At 38.5% G+C, this 18,489-nt stretch overlaps 1 protein-coding gene and 1 pseudogene across 1 annotated transcript in view; one reads left to right on the forward strand and one right to left on the reverse strand.

Moving 5' to 3' along the window:
• Positions 1 to 18,489, forward strand: part of slc22a23.S (solute carrier family 22 member 23 S homeolog) — a 92,333-nt gene that overhangs the window by 28,831 nt on the left and 45,013 nt on the right. Inside the window, exons 2-3 of the mRNA XM_018269451.2 lie at positions 49 to 152; positions 7,820 to 7,974. Of these exons, the coding sequence (XP_018124940.1) occupies positions 49 to 152; positions 7,820 to 7,974 (259 nt within the window). The remainder of the gene's footprint in view (positions 1 to 48; positions 153 to 7,819; positions 7,975 to 18,489) is intronic.
• LOC121395289 lies at positions 11,722 to 11,846 on the reverse strand (annotated as a pseudogene).

The following is an 18,489-nucleotide window of genomic DNA, read 5'->3' on the forward strand; positions in this document are numbered from 1 at the left end:
TATTACAGCTTGCTCATTTCAATACGAGTCTCTTGTTTTATCTCCTAGTGGGATCTTGTTTGTGACTCTTCCTGGAAAGTCCACATTGCCAAGTTTTCTCTGCTGGTTGGAATGATATTTGGATACTTGATAACAGGATCTATTGCTGACTGGTAAGGTGTCCATATTTTGAAGTTTGCAAGTGTAACGTTCTGTATACTTTGTACGATGTCAAAATGTATAATCTACTTAAAGGTGCAGTTCACCTTCACAGTATTTCATTTCATTACATTTTTACTTTCTATTTTCTGGGGTTTCTTTCCTGAATTTTTTTGTAAATTTACATTTTAAGCTTCCCTCTATTGTGTTTTGCAGTTGTAGTTCTGTAAACCAGATTACTGATTTCAGCCTCTAGTGACCATTCATTCAAAGCTTTAATAATGTCTCTCTCAGAGCAACCGCTGCACGTCGTTGCTCCCATTTCTGTGATACTGCTGAGGAATATATCTACTGATGTATTTTGAATGTTAGTGACTTTAAAGACTATTTACGAGAGGGATAAAGATAAATATTTGTAAAATAGTAGAAAATACAAGTAGAAATGTATTGTTTCTGGCATACTAATAGAAAATCACATTTGTGAAGTTGGACTTCCCCTTTAATATGCACAGGATTATTTCTATTAGGAAAAACACTGATGAAGCATATGCCACATGTGCCCTTAACCAAAGTGCCACCCCCAGTATTCCTTCCTACTGTTTATTTTGCTTTCATTTTCATGTCACTGTACACGTCACTGCATTTTCACGTCACAGATTTTGGTCTGAAAATGGCATTTGAGCATTATCAGGCCAAATTCCCCCTTGTGTATATGTCCAGGAGTACCAAACATATTGGTTTTGCTCAAGTTGCCTTTGTAACATGTTTTTTTTTTTTGTTGGAAAAATTTTTTCAAAGTAAAATAATGATATAGCTCGAAGAAAATTTTAAAACCAGAAATTACATAAAAGAATTGGTACAGAAATTAACCTTGTGGCAGAATTGCAATGACATCATATCCTTATTGCATTAATTGGATTCCTTGGATTCTTTTCTTTTTCTTCATTGAAGAGCAAAGAATCCTAAATACTCTGGCTCAGCTGTACAATTCAAGCTCCTGCCTAAAAGTGGAAACATGTTATACATGCCAGAATGTTGAATTAGTGATTAAGAAAATACCAACGTTTTTAGTTAAACGGTTATTTAGACACAGTGCAGTTTGAAGTTCAGTTTTCTGTTGCAGAAAGCAACCTGCCTTATACCATCAATTACACCCGCATGCATGCTAACAATTGTGACGCTAAATGATTGCATTCTCCTGCCTGTATATATACTGTATATGCACTTTACCCGACACTAATCCAATACCATTGTACCTGATATTGTATTGTTCTTGTCTGTTTGTGAAAACACATGGAGTGTTGGCTCTGCTGCTTTCAGCCTGTTTTTGTTTTTATCCCCAGCTTCGTTTATTTGCACTGAAAAGTGCAGCTTCAGCTTATGTGCAGGCACAGGGAGCAGAGGTTGGCCAAAAATGTCTGCTTATCCTTTTCAGGGAGTCCTCCTCCTCGTGTGCCTGCATACCAGCCAAAACGTATTTGCATTTTTCAGTGCAAATAAACAGAGCGGGGGAAAAGAATCCGCTTCTCTCAGCCTGCAAAAAAACCACAAAAAAAACAAAGGCTGAGAGCAGCAGAACCAATGCTCAATCTGCCCCCAGCCTTATGTATTCTTGTAGTTTATACACTGTACTGAGCCTCACAGTAGTATTTAAGATAGGGCTATTTTATTCCTTCCCTAAGGAATCATTGCTGCTCTTTAGCAGCCCTTTGCAGTTTGCATTAAAATTGTGTTGCACATATCTTTGGCTAGGATCAGACAATTTTACTGATCATTGTGAAAGCTTTTTAGATTTCCCTGCTTTGCCCACAATGACTAAATTTGTACTGTAGCTAGTTGGAGTGTCACAAGTGCAACCATTTTTTTTTTACCAAGATATATAACTTAAGGTGGCCATAGACGCAAGGATCCGCTCGTTTGGTGACATCGCCAAACAAGCAGATCTTTCCCCGATATGCCAACGAGCATGGCTATATCGGGGGGGGTAATCTGAATGTTCCGCTGTATGGCCAAACAATCTGATTACGATGCGCAATGGGCTCCGGCTGGATCAGTCAAGTCAAAATCAAACCTGTCCGATCTCCCAGCCGGACGAGAATGTCGGCACACTCCACACACGATCCGAAAATCGTATGAATCCTTGATTCGTATGATAGGATCTTTGCGTCTATTGACAACTTTAGTCACTGGTTCTCCCATAGCATTGAAGCTAGAAACCAGTACATCCTTGTGTCATTAACCCGGTCACTGCCAGCTCATTTTTCATAAATACACGTAGGGTCTATTTATTAAAGCTCGGGTTTCTCTGGTCAAGTTTTAAACGACAAAATCTGAATTTTTAGAGGAAAAAAACCCTCAAATTTTTCATGATTTATTATGCTCTGAAGCTACTAAAAATTTGAATTTGAAAATAGTCCAGCTAAAACCTGTTGGAATCATGTAAAAGTCAATGGCAGATGAAACCTTTTGAAACATGTTTCTTTACCTTTGGGATTCTTGAGAGTTTTGCGCTGGTTTTCGTTTGATAATCTGATAAATTCAAGTTTTCGAAGCATCAGTTGGAAAAATTAGAATTAGAAAATTATTTGAATTGACGCTTGATTTTGTTGCAATGTTTTTTTGCAGCAAATTATTCGAGAACTTTTATTAATAAATAAAGGGGATTCGGTGTGTTTGGTAAATTTTTTATTTTTTTGCCAATCAGTGGAAAAAAGTCGAGTTTTAGTACATAACCCTGTAAACTGGCCATATCTTATGGGGTGGTAAATATTGGGCGGATCTGAACATTTAACCCTTGAGCCTCATATCAGATGACAATTGCTGTAATGCCATTGATCGGAATGAGGACGGCAGTGTATACATCTTTGTTTAAAGTGGAAGTAAAGCCTCCTTGTCAAATTTTTAGTTTTAGTGCCAGTAAACAACCCCTGTCCCTTCCCCAACATGTACAGTAACTGACACTTGCTCCCCCCCCACAGGACAGCTCAGCTCAGGAGTGTATGAGCCACCTTCAACTGTGCCACTTTTGTTTCCACCAGCTATCTGAGATCAGCAAGCACTGGGATCTTGGACTACTGCACATGTTCCTAGATGAGATCCATGATAGGAATTGAAGTTACATGGGCAAAGATGCCTTTGTTGCTTTGCAGTTCTAGATGGCCTTTAGGCCACAGTTTAGTTACTGCTAGTGTAACTGATGTGGTTGGGTAGGTGGGATGGAGGATCTGTGCAATATTTATAAATCTAAAAATTGAGATGAAAGTTGACAATTGACTTGAGAGATGAGAAATCAACTGAAATTGTAGCTGATAAAGCATGTGTTCTGCCATATTGGCCAAGTGGCAGGGAATCTCTTTTCTGCCCCTCGGTGCAGATTCAGGGCATCAGAGTTCACGGGCTCCATCTTCTGTAATCTTAGGGTCTTCTTCCGGCACTTCTGCAAATTCTGTGACTTTCGGTGCATGCGCAGTTGTCGCGAAACGGAAGGTTGCTCCAACTGCGCATGCGCTGATATGCCGCTCTCTTCCTGAAGATTACCGAAGAGAAGAGGATGGCCCTTGTGAATTCCGATGCCCTGAATCTGCACCGAGGTGTAAGTAAAGAGTTAGGGGCATTTACCAGGGTTAACCGCTAGGCTGGGGAGGTGCAGGAAGGGGGTTTATGTAGGGTGGGGGGTAGGGTTTTTTTAATTAAGGGTTTAGTTCTCCTTTAAGGAGCGAAGACCAGACCTTAACCATTGGAGCCATGTCTAATTGCAAGGAAATGCGGATACAACCTGGTGTGGGGAGGAGGGAAGTCAACTGCTTTAAATGTATCTGCTTAGTTAGTACTATGTTTTTGTGCTTTTGTACTTAAAAAAAAATCTTGATAAGGCAACATGAGGCAATAAAAAAGCCCCTATTTTTGTACTGTGTTTTTACTATAAACTTTTTCTATGGCTGCAAAAATAGAAAATGCTGATTATTTATAGATAATTGTCTCTACGTGCGTTTTAGCAAAGGCAGTTCTCATTATTGTATATGGCAAGGTATTTTTGGCATTTTCTAGTTGTGACAAGAAGCTACTACTGTAGGTCCATGTGTCTTTATCCTTAGATTTCAAGGGGAGAATGTACACATTCTGATGAACTAAAAATGAGAAATATTTCATTGTACAACACTGCAAAACTTTGCTAAAGTTGACAATATTGGCATTCTCCTGCATGGCCGTTGAAACTTGTACAAAATATCCTAAATATGAATGACAGGGATCTTCTAACAGTTTGATGCTAAATATGCATGTGTTTACAAGGTGTAAACTATGGGGCATGTAAAGGGCCAAAATAGTACATAAAAATGTTGCATGGCAGATGCAAAAGAAGACACAATATATATCCAGCTCTCGCACACCACAATTCAATTAGATATCTGGTGCTCTGTGGTAGAGGTTCGGCAACCTCACAATCTGTTTGAAGTACAAAGTATCCACGGCACACAGCTTAGTGTAAGCAAGGGTCTCCTTGCACGTTTATTGCGGTAGTGAGCAACGTTTCGGGGTCACGCCCCTTTGTCAAGCCCCTGGCTTGACAAAGGGGCGTGACCCCGAAACGTTGCTCACTACCGCAATAAAGATGCAAAAGAAGCACACCTGTTTTTATGTATGGTAAAAAATCATTTTTAGACCGTAAACATACTGATGTAAATGTGTCTTTCTACCTCAAACTACTAAACTGTAGGGATGGGCGAATTTGACCCGTTTCGTTTCGCCAAAAATTCTGGAGCAGGATTTTTATTGTCGCCAACAGGAGAGTTTTAGCTGCACTGCAGGAAGTGTGGGTGGCTTATGGGGCTGCTGAAAATCCCCAAAGAGCAGCAGGGTATTGTGTATCTGCTGTTTGGGATCACTCCTGGGACTATGAGGTTGTTTCAGAAATGATGCGACAGTTCCTCTGTTCATTGTCTAGACATCTTTGTGTATTTAAAAAAAACTGCTGTGTGACTGGCACTTTGAGCCTTTGCCTGCTGTAGTAGCTACATTTTGGCAGGTTAAGGGTTAAAGGGATACTGTCATTTTTAATACAAAGAATTTACTTTTACTGAAAAATTATTTGAAATATTGTATAAAATGGTACAGTTTTTAAATAAAACAGATTGTACTTTACTGCTTTAACCCTTTGCCTACCAGCAAACTGTCAGATTTAATGTAGCTGTCCTGTGATATCTGCTACTGCCATAGTTGCTTAAATGCATAGACAAAAAATATTGGGGAAACATCTTCAATTCTGCATTCTAATAACATAAAGTGGTTCAAGTCATTTGTGCTATTTGAGGCAAAATGCAGTGTATTATACCAGGTAGTGCCCTGTGTGTCCATCTTTAAAAAAAAAAACAACTTCCCTCTGTTCTGCATTACAACTCCCAGAATGCTCCTCTAGACACTGGCTGGGAGGTGGCGAGTATGACATTCCTGGCATAAAACATTAAATGCAATAAAGAAGTGCAATTATATTCAACTGAAAAGAAACACAAGGGTTACAGACGTGTTCAGCATGGACTAGAAAAATGACTATCATCCTGCTGAGTGGGAAATAAAAACAACAATGTGTGCATTCAATTGCATGTCAGCCCTCCTTTTAATTCCGCAGCTTGCCGAAAGAATACTAATGCAAGTCATTATGATGATGAGATTTTTTCTTTTAAATCGGGCGGGGCAATATTTTTTTTATGTGTCTAGAATATAGGTTGTAAACTGTAATTTTTAACCCTATCTGTTTGCTGCAGTAAGCTGTGTTACAGACTGTGCCCTGAATCTCTGTTTATGCCTCTGTGACAAACATACTGATGTGCCATTACATGTTGTACAGTGTTTTGTATATAAATACTTCTGTGGGGTATGGAGAAAAAAACTCCAGATATATTTTGTTTCACGCAACAGAGGAATTTTTTTGTTTTGTTTTAGGAGAACCAGGCATCTTGAATAAGAGCACAACCATTTGCCCTAGTAACCTTGAGATTGTCCTTCATATTTTTCAGACATTCCCCCCCCCCCTATGTATGTTGCTGGCCAGACAGAGATTGAGGCAAAAAGGGACACTGCAGGGATTCAGCAGTACGCATGTACAGTTTAAATGCAGTTGCTAAGGAACATTGCAAATTGCTGTGCAGAAGGAAATGCAGCATTTCACAAGAAGTTATAATTGAAGCAAATATATTTTATTTCCACTGAGTACTTCCAGGAAAAAACCTACCTGCAAAGGCTATAAAATAAACATATTGGAAGATTAACAACCCTTCCTAAAGGCTACCTGATTAAAAATGGTCTGCTCCGTTTTTGTAAAAGAAATATTTTACATGCATATGTTATAGAGGAGGTAAAATCCAAAAATAAAATTCTGCCTAACGAACGAAAATGTGTAACTCTTATTCCAATTAAAAGTAATGTCTGTTCTTTTCTGCACTCATTGCTGGTTCTGTCTCTGCTGGCCACAGATGTGCAGATTTTATACTTAGTATGACGAAAGATCGTTTGTTTTCATGTAACTATAAATAACTAATTATTCAGATTATCAGTAGAAAAAATAAATCCGATGGTGTTCTGGCAATTAAATGACAGACCGCAATCGTATGAAAGTTGTGTCAGAGAAATAGTATTGATAGTCATGGATATCATCAGCTAGGCAATACATGCAAAGATATTATCGTTAGCCGATATGTCTGACCTGTCCTATCGACTAAACAACCAATCGCCGTGGACGGTTATTTTGAGCCCACAGCTGGTCCAAAAAGCAGAAGCCAGCTCTCTGCAGCCAAGACTCTAATGAACACAATGCTACATTGTTTCAAATGTCAGAACCAGAAAAAGAGATACAAATACGGCATTTAAAGATTCTATTGTCACTTGGATAACAGGTTTCCATGCCCAGTGGAATTTCTTGGTGCAAAAGCATCTTTAAAATAACTGCAGCAAATTATAAATTGCATTGCCAACAAAGGGAATTCAGATATGACACAGCATTGCTGGATAACATATAAGGATATACGTCAAGTATATTGATCTACTGAGTGGGGTGCAGTGTGCAGTGGGAAATGGCTTTTTCAGAATTCTGAGTTTTCTGGATAACGGGTTTCCCATACCTGTAGTATATTGCCCATGATATTTTTTATTATCAGTTTTGATGGACTGAGAGTTCTGATTTCAAAAATACAGAAATCAGACCAATTCTAAAGGCAAAGTCAATATTTTAAAAAGTGATAGTAACGTTTGTTATGTATGTGAAAATTCTAGCCAAGTCTTTATGGAGGTTATGTAATAATTGGCACTAAGTTCGCCCAGGAAGTAAGCCATAGCAACCAATCAGCAGTTAGAACTTACTAGTCACCTTTTTAAAAGCAAGCATCTTATTGGTTACTAGGGTTTACTGCCCTGGGCAAACTTAGTGCCTTTTATTACATATGGGAGTATGGGTTCAACAGCATTATACAGCAAGGTTATTTTTTTTTTATTTTAATTTCAGCTTTGTTTTGGTTGGGCTTTTGCGTGAGCCTCCATTTATTTTGTTTTAAAACCCACAGTCTTTATTTAGTGCAGTCTACAATGACAACCTTTTAGTTATTGAAATAATGCTATCTGTACTTTTTATAGTTATATACTTGTGTATGTTGTATCTGAACTTCCTTATCCACAATGTTTTTGTGTCCCTTAGGATTGGCCGGCGTCTTGTGCTACTGATATCTGTAATCTTCAATTTAGTTTTTGGAATGACAGTGGCCCTCTCCGTAGATGTGAATATGTTCAGCACACTCAGGTTTTTTGAAGGATTCTGCCTGTCTGGAATAATTTTATCATTGTATGCACTGCGTAAGTATCCTTAAACTATACTAATAAATCTGGTCTTAATTTATAGAAATGGTTTGCATGTTTATTATTGCTGTCCTTGACCTTGTCTGCAGTCTGATTAACCGTGCAGTAAAAATTGATAGATCATGCCTTATATCTCACCATAAATGGTGGAACTTTATTGCTGATGACTTTGGGATTGAATAAAAAACTATTTACTGGCCTTTTGTAACAGTCTAGGATGCATTCTATTTTGTGCAGATGCATTATAAGCTGTATTAATGCACAACTTTCCCTCTTATACTTATGTATTTATATTACAGACAGAGGTGTCATAAAAGAACAGCGAGCTGCTTATGTAGTAAGCTACAGTATGTAGCTTCATTTAATAATAGGACACTTTCTGCGTTTGGTGTAATATTTTATGCATTTGTCTCAAAACCGGCAGATCATTTATGGCAATGATTTCAAAGCTGTGAATATTCCAGCTATGTGCAGTATATACAATATGCAGTCTTTTAAAATTTGGGAGTCCTCTCTTTGTTCAATATGTAATTTCACAATGAATCGTTGCTGTTTGCCAATAAGCTTTGTTAACAGTATGGCTCACAACTACTTTGCAAAGAAAAAACTTTTGATTTATGGTCATCACAACTACATATAACAGCACACAGTGAGATTAAATTACAAAACTTCTCCGCAATACCAATCCTTGTCTAATCAAAGCCTTAACTCACCTATTTAATCTCTCACTCTCAACTGGACTGTTTCCTTTTCAACTAAAACATGCTCTTGTCACCCCCATTCTGAAAAAACCCTCTCTTGATCCCTCCAATCTGGACAACCTCCAACCTATCTCTCTGTTACCTTTCATCTCTAAACTACTTGAGCGCCTAGTCTACAACCGACTAACCTCATTTCTTTCTGACAATAACCTGCTGGACCCCCTACAATCTGGTTTTAATCCACAACATTCCACTGAAACTGCCCTGACCCGATTAACTAATGACCTTTTAACTGCTAAAGCCAACAATCATTTCTCACTACTAATACTGCTTGATCTCTCAGCTGCATTTGACACTGTAGATCACCCTCTCCTCCTCCAGTCCCTCCATTCGCTTGGTCTTCGTAACACAGCCCTGTCCTGGTTCTCTTCTTACATCACCAATCGTTCCTTCAGTGTCTTTTACAACGGAGTAGCATCTTCTCCCCTACCTCTTTCTGTTGGGGTTCCTCAAGGCTCTGTCCTGGGACCCTTACTATTCTCCCTCTATACTTCCTCCCTCGGCAAATTAATCAACTCATATGGTTTCCACTACCACCTCTATGATGAGGATACTCAGATCTATCTCTCCTCTCCTGATCTTAACCCAGAACTCCTAACTCGTGTCTCCTCCTGCCTGTCCGCTATCTCTACCTGGATGTCGCAACGCTGCCTTAAATTAAACCTCTCTAAAACTGAAATGGTTCTCTTTCTTTTAACTAACACCAGTAACATCCCGGAAGTATCCATCATAGCTAAGAATTCCACTATCACCCCCTCTCCCCAGGCCCGGTGCCTTGGGGTTATCCTAGATTCTGCCCTGTCATTCACTCCAAAATATGATCATTTATCACCCAGTGAGGCAACTTCGGGCGACTATAGAAAACGCATTGCCGCGTGTGCATTAGCGCAGGCGACTTTACATTGTAGCCTATGGGGAAAAACGCTGAGGCAGTTCAGGGTGATAGTCGCTCAGAAGACGAGGCGATTAGTCGCCAGGCGACAAAATCTCCCCGAATCTCCTCGTGTGGCCTTACTCTTAGTTGTATACGTGTTAAAACAAAAAATAAAAAAGCTCAGTTACTAGATCAAATTTGCATTGACTTCATAGAATTGTTGTTATTTGTGAGACTGAGGGGTAGTTCGCTGGATTGTCTTGCAGTAAACATCAAGGGGGTTATTTACTAAAATCACGAAAAATTCATGATTAAACTTTTAAAAAAAAATCACGAATTTTTCAGAATTTATTAAACCCCTAGGATGGAAAAGTCTGAATCTGAAAATCCGGCGTCTCAGACCTGTCGAGGTTACATATAAGTCAATGGGAGAAGTCCCAATGATTTTTTGATGTGCGCTGGGTTTGGTGCAATACCCTGAAGTTTTCGGGTGAAAATTCTGAAAAAATCGTGAAAATCGTATGGAAAAAAAATCAGAAAAAATTGTAAAATTTTTTTTTACCGCAAAGCAAATTTTCGGGAACATGTAATAATAAATGAGCGTAAAAACCCCGAGCAGATTTGATCGGAGTTTGTAGCAGAAAATATTGAGATAAATTCGGACTTTGATAAATAACCCCCTTAGTTTTAAAACCTGGTATGTGACTTTGTCAAATAAAGAAAATCAACTTTTATTGTGTTTGCTCTACTGTATGTTCACCACATAGATAGCATACATTGAAAGACAAAAGCAAGGAAACCCACTCCTTGGTGCAAGGTTACTCTACAAACACTAGAAGGGTGACTTCAAAATCAATTCCCTTTAGATTGTATGCTTTTGTGAGCAGTTTTTTGTTAATTTATTTACCCCTGTTTGTTATAAATTAAGTGTCATGTAGCTTGCTGGCACTACAAATATAAATGATGATGATTACATATACATGAAGATGTGATAGATTATCCTGCTTTGAATTAAGCATGTTATAGATTTCACAATGAAATCATTATGTAAAGCTTGAGCTTTCATTTACAAGGACAAAAACAGACCGATCATTATAGGTGAGAAAATGTAATCTGTAGGGGATTGCTGGGTTTTTGGAAGATTCAGTTGATATAGATTCATATAATTAACAGAAGTCTAAATTCTTTATTTACAGGGCTAGGCTTTCATTTGTGAACCCAGTGGAAATTAGTTTTTACCCAACCTTTCTGCTGTAGGTGACTTGACTAGAGAAAGTAAGGAAGATTAAAGGAACGAAAGAAGCACTTCCACAGTACAATGAATGCAATGTAGGGCTTCTTATAACAGATGGTACAAGAAGTTCTTATAAAGGTGACTGATGGCTTTGGCAGACTAATCTAACTGTACGTTTTATTTAAGAGGCGACACCACATAGTCTAGCCTGTTAGCTTGCTAGGTAAGGTACATCACTTCCATGCAGAGGGCAAAGCAAACAGTTCCGCATTGGCTGATCACATGTGCCTATGAGGGTATTTTTCCAGCTTGATATTCCATTAAGAGTTATCAGTGATGATATTGAATCATCCTTCCAAGTCCTACCTGAAGGCATGGGCTCCGTTGCCCAAGCTTTTCCCAGCTACCACCAGCGAATAGCTCGAACGGGTGGGTCCCCCTTCGCCGAAGCTAGCGAGGGCCCACCACCCCACCCCCGAAGGGGTTTGGGGATGTTTGGACTCCCCTTCGCCGAAGCTAGGGGGAGTCCCGTCTACCCTGGGTTCTGCCGACGCTTCCCCCAGTGCATGTTATGGCCTGCGAGTCCAGCCAAAAGACCGTGACCCCATCCAGGGTGCTCAAACCAGACACAAAAAAGGTGCTGGAGTGGGCGGTGCAAGGCCATTGGTTGCCTTTTGCAAGGCTCTGTTTGGCAGCCAGAAAAAGAAAAGACTTCCCGCCCACCTTATGGTAAGAGCAAAGGAAGTGAAGCTTGATTAAGCATGGGTGCATGTGCATCTCCCCTGACTCAAAACGCAAGTCAGGGGCCACCCTCATGGGAACACGGCGACCCAGCTTTCATCAAGCTTCTGCTTGTCAGCCTAGTCCAGAGGACCAATGGTTTCTCCGTTCTTCAGATAGGATCATTAGAACAGATACTCCTCTTTGGTCTTGCCAGCCAGAGGACCAAGTGGTTTCAAAGGTACTACACTTGATCTTAGCCAAAAGGCCGAGAAGCGATCGGTGCACTTGTAATGGAGTGGTTATTCAGTTGGCGTATGTTGAATTTTATCACCTGGTGACCTTCTCTGGCCAGCTAATACAGGTATTGCTAGGGGAATTGTTAGGTTAAAAATACCCTATATGGAGAAAATATGCCAGTGACGGCTTGGCAGCCATTGCAGCACTTAGCCAGGCATAAATTCGCTAGGACAACGCTAATTCACTAAAGTGCAAAGTTGCGTCCAGGGAGCAGAACACTGGTGAATTTTCGCTAATGTTACTTTGACAATCAAAGCGAAAATGCACTAGTGTTGCCTTATTTGCATACGGCGGGAGAAATGATAAAGTCACATGGACGTATATGTTGCAGAATTACATTACACAAGTCCTGGGAACCTTAATAAATGAAATACAGTTGTTATATTGCCCTACACATGAGAACAGTGTATAGTTTATGTTCCATAAGTGAGGGGAGGGAACCCGTTTACCCAAAAAAAAAACACGAACCTTTGCAGTCTATCAGTCTGAAAAAAGGAAAATACACCAGCGTTTTTTGTGACTTAGAAAAATTTTGCACTAAAAAATTAGGAAGTCCTATTGACTCCATTTCACTTCGCCTGGTCTGAGCTGGCGAAAGCAAGTCTGGCGAATGAGGTAATATTCAGTAAAATCCGCATCTTACTGAATTTGCGGTGTTACGTCCATTCGCCAGAGCAAAAAAAAAAAAGTGACGCCTGCTCTCATTAGGAAATTGGCGAAGTTCCAAAATGCCGAATTTTCGCCAGCGTTAGTCACATTGCCCTTTAGGGAATCTGCCCCAGGGCCTTTCGGTTTGCTTTAATTAATTTACAACCTACCTTCTTATTATAGAACAGTGTTTTTTTAACAGGCTTGATTTGTGTTTGGTTAAAGAGTGTATACATATCTGTATGTATAGATATATAGGTGTTTTTTTAAAGGGATGCACCGAATCCACTATTTTGGATTCGGCCGAACCCCTGAATCATTTGCGAAAGATTAAGATGAATAACAATACGAACCGAATCTGAATCCTAATTTGCATATGCAAATTAGGAGTGGGAAGGGAAAAACATTTTTTACTTCCTTGTATTGTGATAAAACATCATACAATTTCCCTCCCTATTTGCATACGCAAATTAGGATTCGGTTCGGCTGGGCAGAAGGATTCCGCTGAATCCGAATCCGGCTGAATCCTGACTGAATCTCAAACCAAATCCTGGATTCCGTGCATCCCTTGTTTTTTTAAATTCTGCTGAGCCTTCTCTTTAATATTTTTCTAGTTTTTTTTTTTTTTTTATAGTTTCTCTCTTCTATTTGCATAGTTTGACATTCAGATTATTGGAGACCATAGCAATGCACAGTTTAGGGTGGTGGCACATATGAAGATTTGGGGAAGAGTAGTTGCCCACTGACAAATTTTCTCTTCTTAGGGTGACTAATCTCCCCGAAATGCCTTCCTGCCAGCAAGAATGTACCGGTGATTCACATTTTTGCCGGGAGGATGGCATTTGGATCGTTTTGTTTTCCGAAGTTGCCTCACAAGGAAACTTTGGGGCGACTTTGGAAAACCGAAACAATCCATATGCCATACCGCCAGCAATTCAAATTCTTGCCAGAGGGAAGGCATTTTGGGGAGATTAGTCGCCCGAAGAAGAGTGGATTTGTTGCTGGATGATTAATCGCCCTAAATCTGCATATGTGCCACCACCCTTAAACACAAAATGGAATCTGAAGCCAACTTTAAAAGTTCAATGCAGCTTGGCTGTCTTTTTTGTTTTGAATAGAATCACAGTTTTAACACACTTGCTTCACATAAGAATAGCAGTCTTGCTTTAACACCTTGGTGTTCACAGAAACTCATTATATTTGTAGCACTTACAGCCTTGGATGTCACAAGTCCCTGTTTCCTCTGTTAGACACTCACTTAACACACAGTCTCTTGGGAGGGGTTTTATGTTCCTCTCTCCTGTCAGTTGGAGCTCTTTCCATCACATCAGTTTAACGGGGAAATACTGTCTCCTTCCCAACTTTTTTTTTTTTCTCTTTTATTTTTTATATTCAGTACTTTGATAAGCAGAAAAATAAAATGTCAGCTGACTACATGGGAGAGTAGCAGTGGGATTGTTGTCTGCTTTTACATTTTTTCTTGATCTAGTATCCATTTTGGGGTTGAATAAAATATTAGAAATGCACCCTTGACTTTCACCTCATACTTTATTTTTGATGTTTTTAATTTATTGAGTTCATATGTAGATGTACATTTATTTAGATACACTAAACTATTTTTTTTTTATTTGGTGTTTCCCTAATCTGCATGTGTGAATGACATCTAGCATGCCCCTTTCCCCTCTGGAATTCAGGATTTTGTAAAATCAAAACTGTGATTGTATTATTTAAGCAGATGAGTAAATATGTTACTGGTATTAAAGCTAGCAGAATGTGTACATTTAACATAGAGCACTAAAAAGCTGCCCTATATACTTTTATATCAAAACTATTAGAAACTGGAAGCAGCAGACGCAATGTCACAATGCCTCTTGCTAGCTGGTTCACATTTGCACGCATCACAAGACAACAACTGTATGGCACACTTGCAGCCAAACCAAAAAGATTTACTAGGTTACTCATTAAGCACGTATTGTATCTAATTGCTTGTTCATGGAATGCTTAATGTGGTATTTAAAAAGCAGTTATACGAAGGTCATATGTTTTGCTCAGAGTTTACTTAACCATTCAAATGGAGTTTTTGTAGTAATGTAATCCAACCATTTCACTGTTAGGTACCCAGTGCAAAATATATTTATGACCCAGCTAAAAATGTGTGTTTCAACGTAAGGAGATAACTGAATCTATAACTCTAACATTTCCATAAGGTTAAATGAGATCAGTGTTTTGTCCTGTCTGAGGTGATGTTGGTCAGTGACCTGTTGGAATAAACCACCTTTTTTATCTAACCGGAGTGCCGCCTTTCAATTCCTTGAGCAATTTATATCCTGTCTGACATGCAAAGTATTTGTTAAAGTACAAGGAATGTTGCATTATTACCCCTATGAAATAACTAGAATTTATTCTACTTAAGTGAGGCATTGGCAAATCCATCCTGAAAATGTTGCATTAGAACTACCATCCCAATAAAAGCTGCTAGGGGTGCTTTGAGTGGTTTATTGAAAAGTTCTTTCTGTGGTTTAAAAACTCGTATCCTTCCATGAGTATATGGTAGAGATATTTCACTACTTCACAGGCTGATAAGGTCAGTAGGATATGGCATTACAGCTAATGTTCTTCTGTTTCACCTTATCTGTAGAAATCACATGACTCATTTGCTTTGCTGTTATATAGTGTTTATTGTCTGGTCTGCACCTGTTTTCCTGTCAGTAACTACTCCTTCTTAAAGGGGAAATCAAGTCACAGGTTGAAACTTCAGATATTTGCACCGCCACAACTCTGAAATGAAAGACATGCTGCTGAAAGGTTGGCTGGAAACCGTATTGTTGACTGACTAGTGATAAACATAGGACAGTTACATACCTTATAGATACATCTATTTTGAAGTAGCCATCTGGATATCTTATTGTAGATATTCTCAGTTAATATCTTTAAAAAAAAATCCCAACATAAAACAGGTCCGTAAAATAAGAAATGTAAGAACCTAGAAATACTAGATGAATTAATGTGAATTTCATATAGTTTACAGTACATATTGGCACCTGTCTGTTTTTTTTCCTGACTAAAGTCAATTGTTATGAAGTAGTGAGACTCGTGAATGTTTAAAATGTTTTATAGAAGATACTAGAGAAATCATCTCTAAATGGAAGGGAATGTTAAACTGACACTAAATGCCTATATTTTCTTGTTAAATTGTGTAGGAAATATTTCATGATTATTTTATCATCCTAATATAGTGTAGTGGTTATTTTTTTCTGCAAGTTTGTGCCTGAGGTGCATCTAGCCTTACCTACTTGGTTGCAAGGTCGTGGAACTTGTAAGTAGATTGTTATACTTCTGGAGGTTTTTGGAAGACAAAAGTGGAGCACATAGGCTACGTTTTGGCTGCAGTAATTAGAATTGCCATTTCAAGGTATGGAAGGAGATGATGAATGGTGTGTAATCGAAAAACATTTGAAAGTTTTGTGCAAGGCATGACTGTTGACAAAACACCTGACAGAGCACTTGGTTGGGCATGTGGGATAAACTTTGATCTGAAACTTCACTAGTCTTTACTTCCACCTGGTGATCCAACTGACTGACCTGCTTATTATCCATCCAGTCAGTCAATTAAGTGGGATCATATATGGTGTCAAAAAGTACTGATATCCAAACAATCATAACAATTTACAGTCATCCTTTATCGTGGTTTAAACAGCAAGCTTTGGTTTCATTGGATCTTTTTAAACACTGAGCATTAACTTTAAAGGGATACTGTCATGGGGAAAAATTTTTTTTTCAAAATGAATCAGTTAATAGTGCTGCTCCAGCAGAATTCTGCACTGAAATCCATTTCTCAAAAGAGCAAACAGATTTTTTTATATTCAATTTTGAAATCTGACATGGGGCTAGACATTTTGTCAATTTCCCAGCTGCCCCTGGTCATGTGACTTGTGCCTGCACTTTAGGAGAGAAATGCTTTCTGGCAGGCTGCTTTTTTTCCTTCTCAATGTAACTGAATGTGTCTCAGTATCTTATTGTAGATATTCTCAGTTAATATCTTTAAAAAAAAATCCCAACATAAAACAGGTCTGTAAAATAAGAAATGTAAGAACCTAGAAATACTAGATGAATTAATGTGAATTTCATATAGTTTACAGTACATATTGGCACCTGTCTGTTTTTGATCTGGACAGGCCATTTTTTTTAAGGGTTTCTGAATCAAAAATGCCTGCCCAGTTTTTCAAATTAGGAAAAAATTATTGACCCAACGATCGGCCAATGAGCCCCTGATTTCACCATCCCGCCCTGTCATGTCACAGCCCTGTCCCCGTTGTGTCATGTTCCCGCACCCTGCCCCAGAGTTAGATGGACCAAAAGATGGCAAACCTACTTGGCATTCCTAGCTGTGTTGGCATCTAAATGGCATGTGTATGAGGCCAAAATGAATTTTGTCTGGGCCGTTATCTGTTGGGGGATTTTTTAAATAATGATTGGGAAGGATGAATAATTTTGTTGCCAATGACCACATTGGATTGTTTGTGCAGCCTCATTGATTCAGTCATTGGTCTGGGATCCAGTCAGACCAACTTGATTTGACTGCCTCGTGGCCAAATCTCCTAAAAACGAATGTTACCTATGCTAAATGCTAAAATATGAATTATTTTATTTCTTATTTTTTATTTATTGTCCTTGGTTATGAATAGTTTAGCATACCCTTTTTCCATAAGCTTTGCCAAGATATAACCGTTTAATTTTTTAGTCAGGCAGTTACAATATATACATCTGTTTAATGATCAAAGTACATTTGTAATAATATTAAGTGAAGAAGAGCATCTGGTAGTGCCAAATAATATTTATTGCATTTTAGAAAAGAAGTGCTGTTTATCCTTCTATGGAAATTGTCCTAATAGAGGTATTGCTAAAAGGAGCTTTTTTAATTAAATGACTGTACACATCAAAACAGAGCATTCAGCTTTCAGGAAGTAAATTGCTAAGCACTCTTGCTTTTACAGGTATTGCTGGTGGGTATTTTGAGTGTTTTGTTGCTGTCACATTGCAAAAACATTCAATTGGTCTAACCTTAGAGGTTTACTTTGCATGAGTCAACAAACTGCTGATAGAAGAAACTGTGAAATTGCTGTAAAAACAATATTGTTGTTCTTTTTTTCTGCCCAAGATGCAAATTATATTTTCTAGATGAGGTCCAGCAAACACTTGGGGCATCTGAAGTTTTGGCTTCCCCTTATAAGCTACTTTTCTTTTTCTTTTAAACAAAAATTATATAATTAGGTTTCCTGACTAAAGTCAATTGTTATGAAGTAGTGAGACTCGTGAATGTTTAAAATGTTTTATAGAAGATACTAGAGAAATCATCTCTAAATGGAAGGGAATGTTAAACTGACACTAAATGCCTATATTTTCTTGTTAAATTGTGTAGGAAGTATTTCATGATTATTTTATCATCCTAATATAGTGTAGTGGTTATTTTTTTCTGCAACTTTGTGCCTGAGGTGCATCTAGCCTTACCTACTTGGTTGCAAGGTCGTGGAACTTGTAAGTAGATTGTTATACTTCTGGAGGTTTTTGGAAGACAAAAGTGGAGCACATAGGCTACGTTTTGGCTGCAGTAATTAGAATTGCCATTTCAAGGTATGGAAGGAGATGATGAATGGTGTGTGATCGAAAAACATTTGAAAGTTTTGTGCAAGGCATGACTGTTGACAAAACACCTGACAGAGCACTTGGTTGGGCATGTGGGATAAACTTTGATCTGAAACTTCACTAGTCTTTACTTCCACCTGGTGATCCAACTGACTGACCTGCTTATTATCCATCCAGTCAGTCAATTAAGTGGGATCATATATGGTGTCAAAAAGTACTGATATCCAAACAATCATAACAATTTACAGTCATCCTTTATCGTGGTTTAAACAGCAAGCTTTGGTTTCATTGGATCTTTTTAAACACTGAGCATTAACTTTAAGCATTCTGTT

This window comes from Xenopus laevis, chromosome 6S, assembly GCF_017654675.1.
Source record: "Xenopus laevis strain J_2021 chromosome 6S, Xenopus_laevis_v10.1, whole genome shotgun sequence".
NCBI lineage: Eukaryota > Metazoa > Chordata > Amphibia > Anura > Pipidae > Xenopus > Xenopus laevis.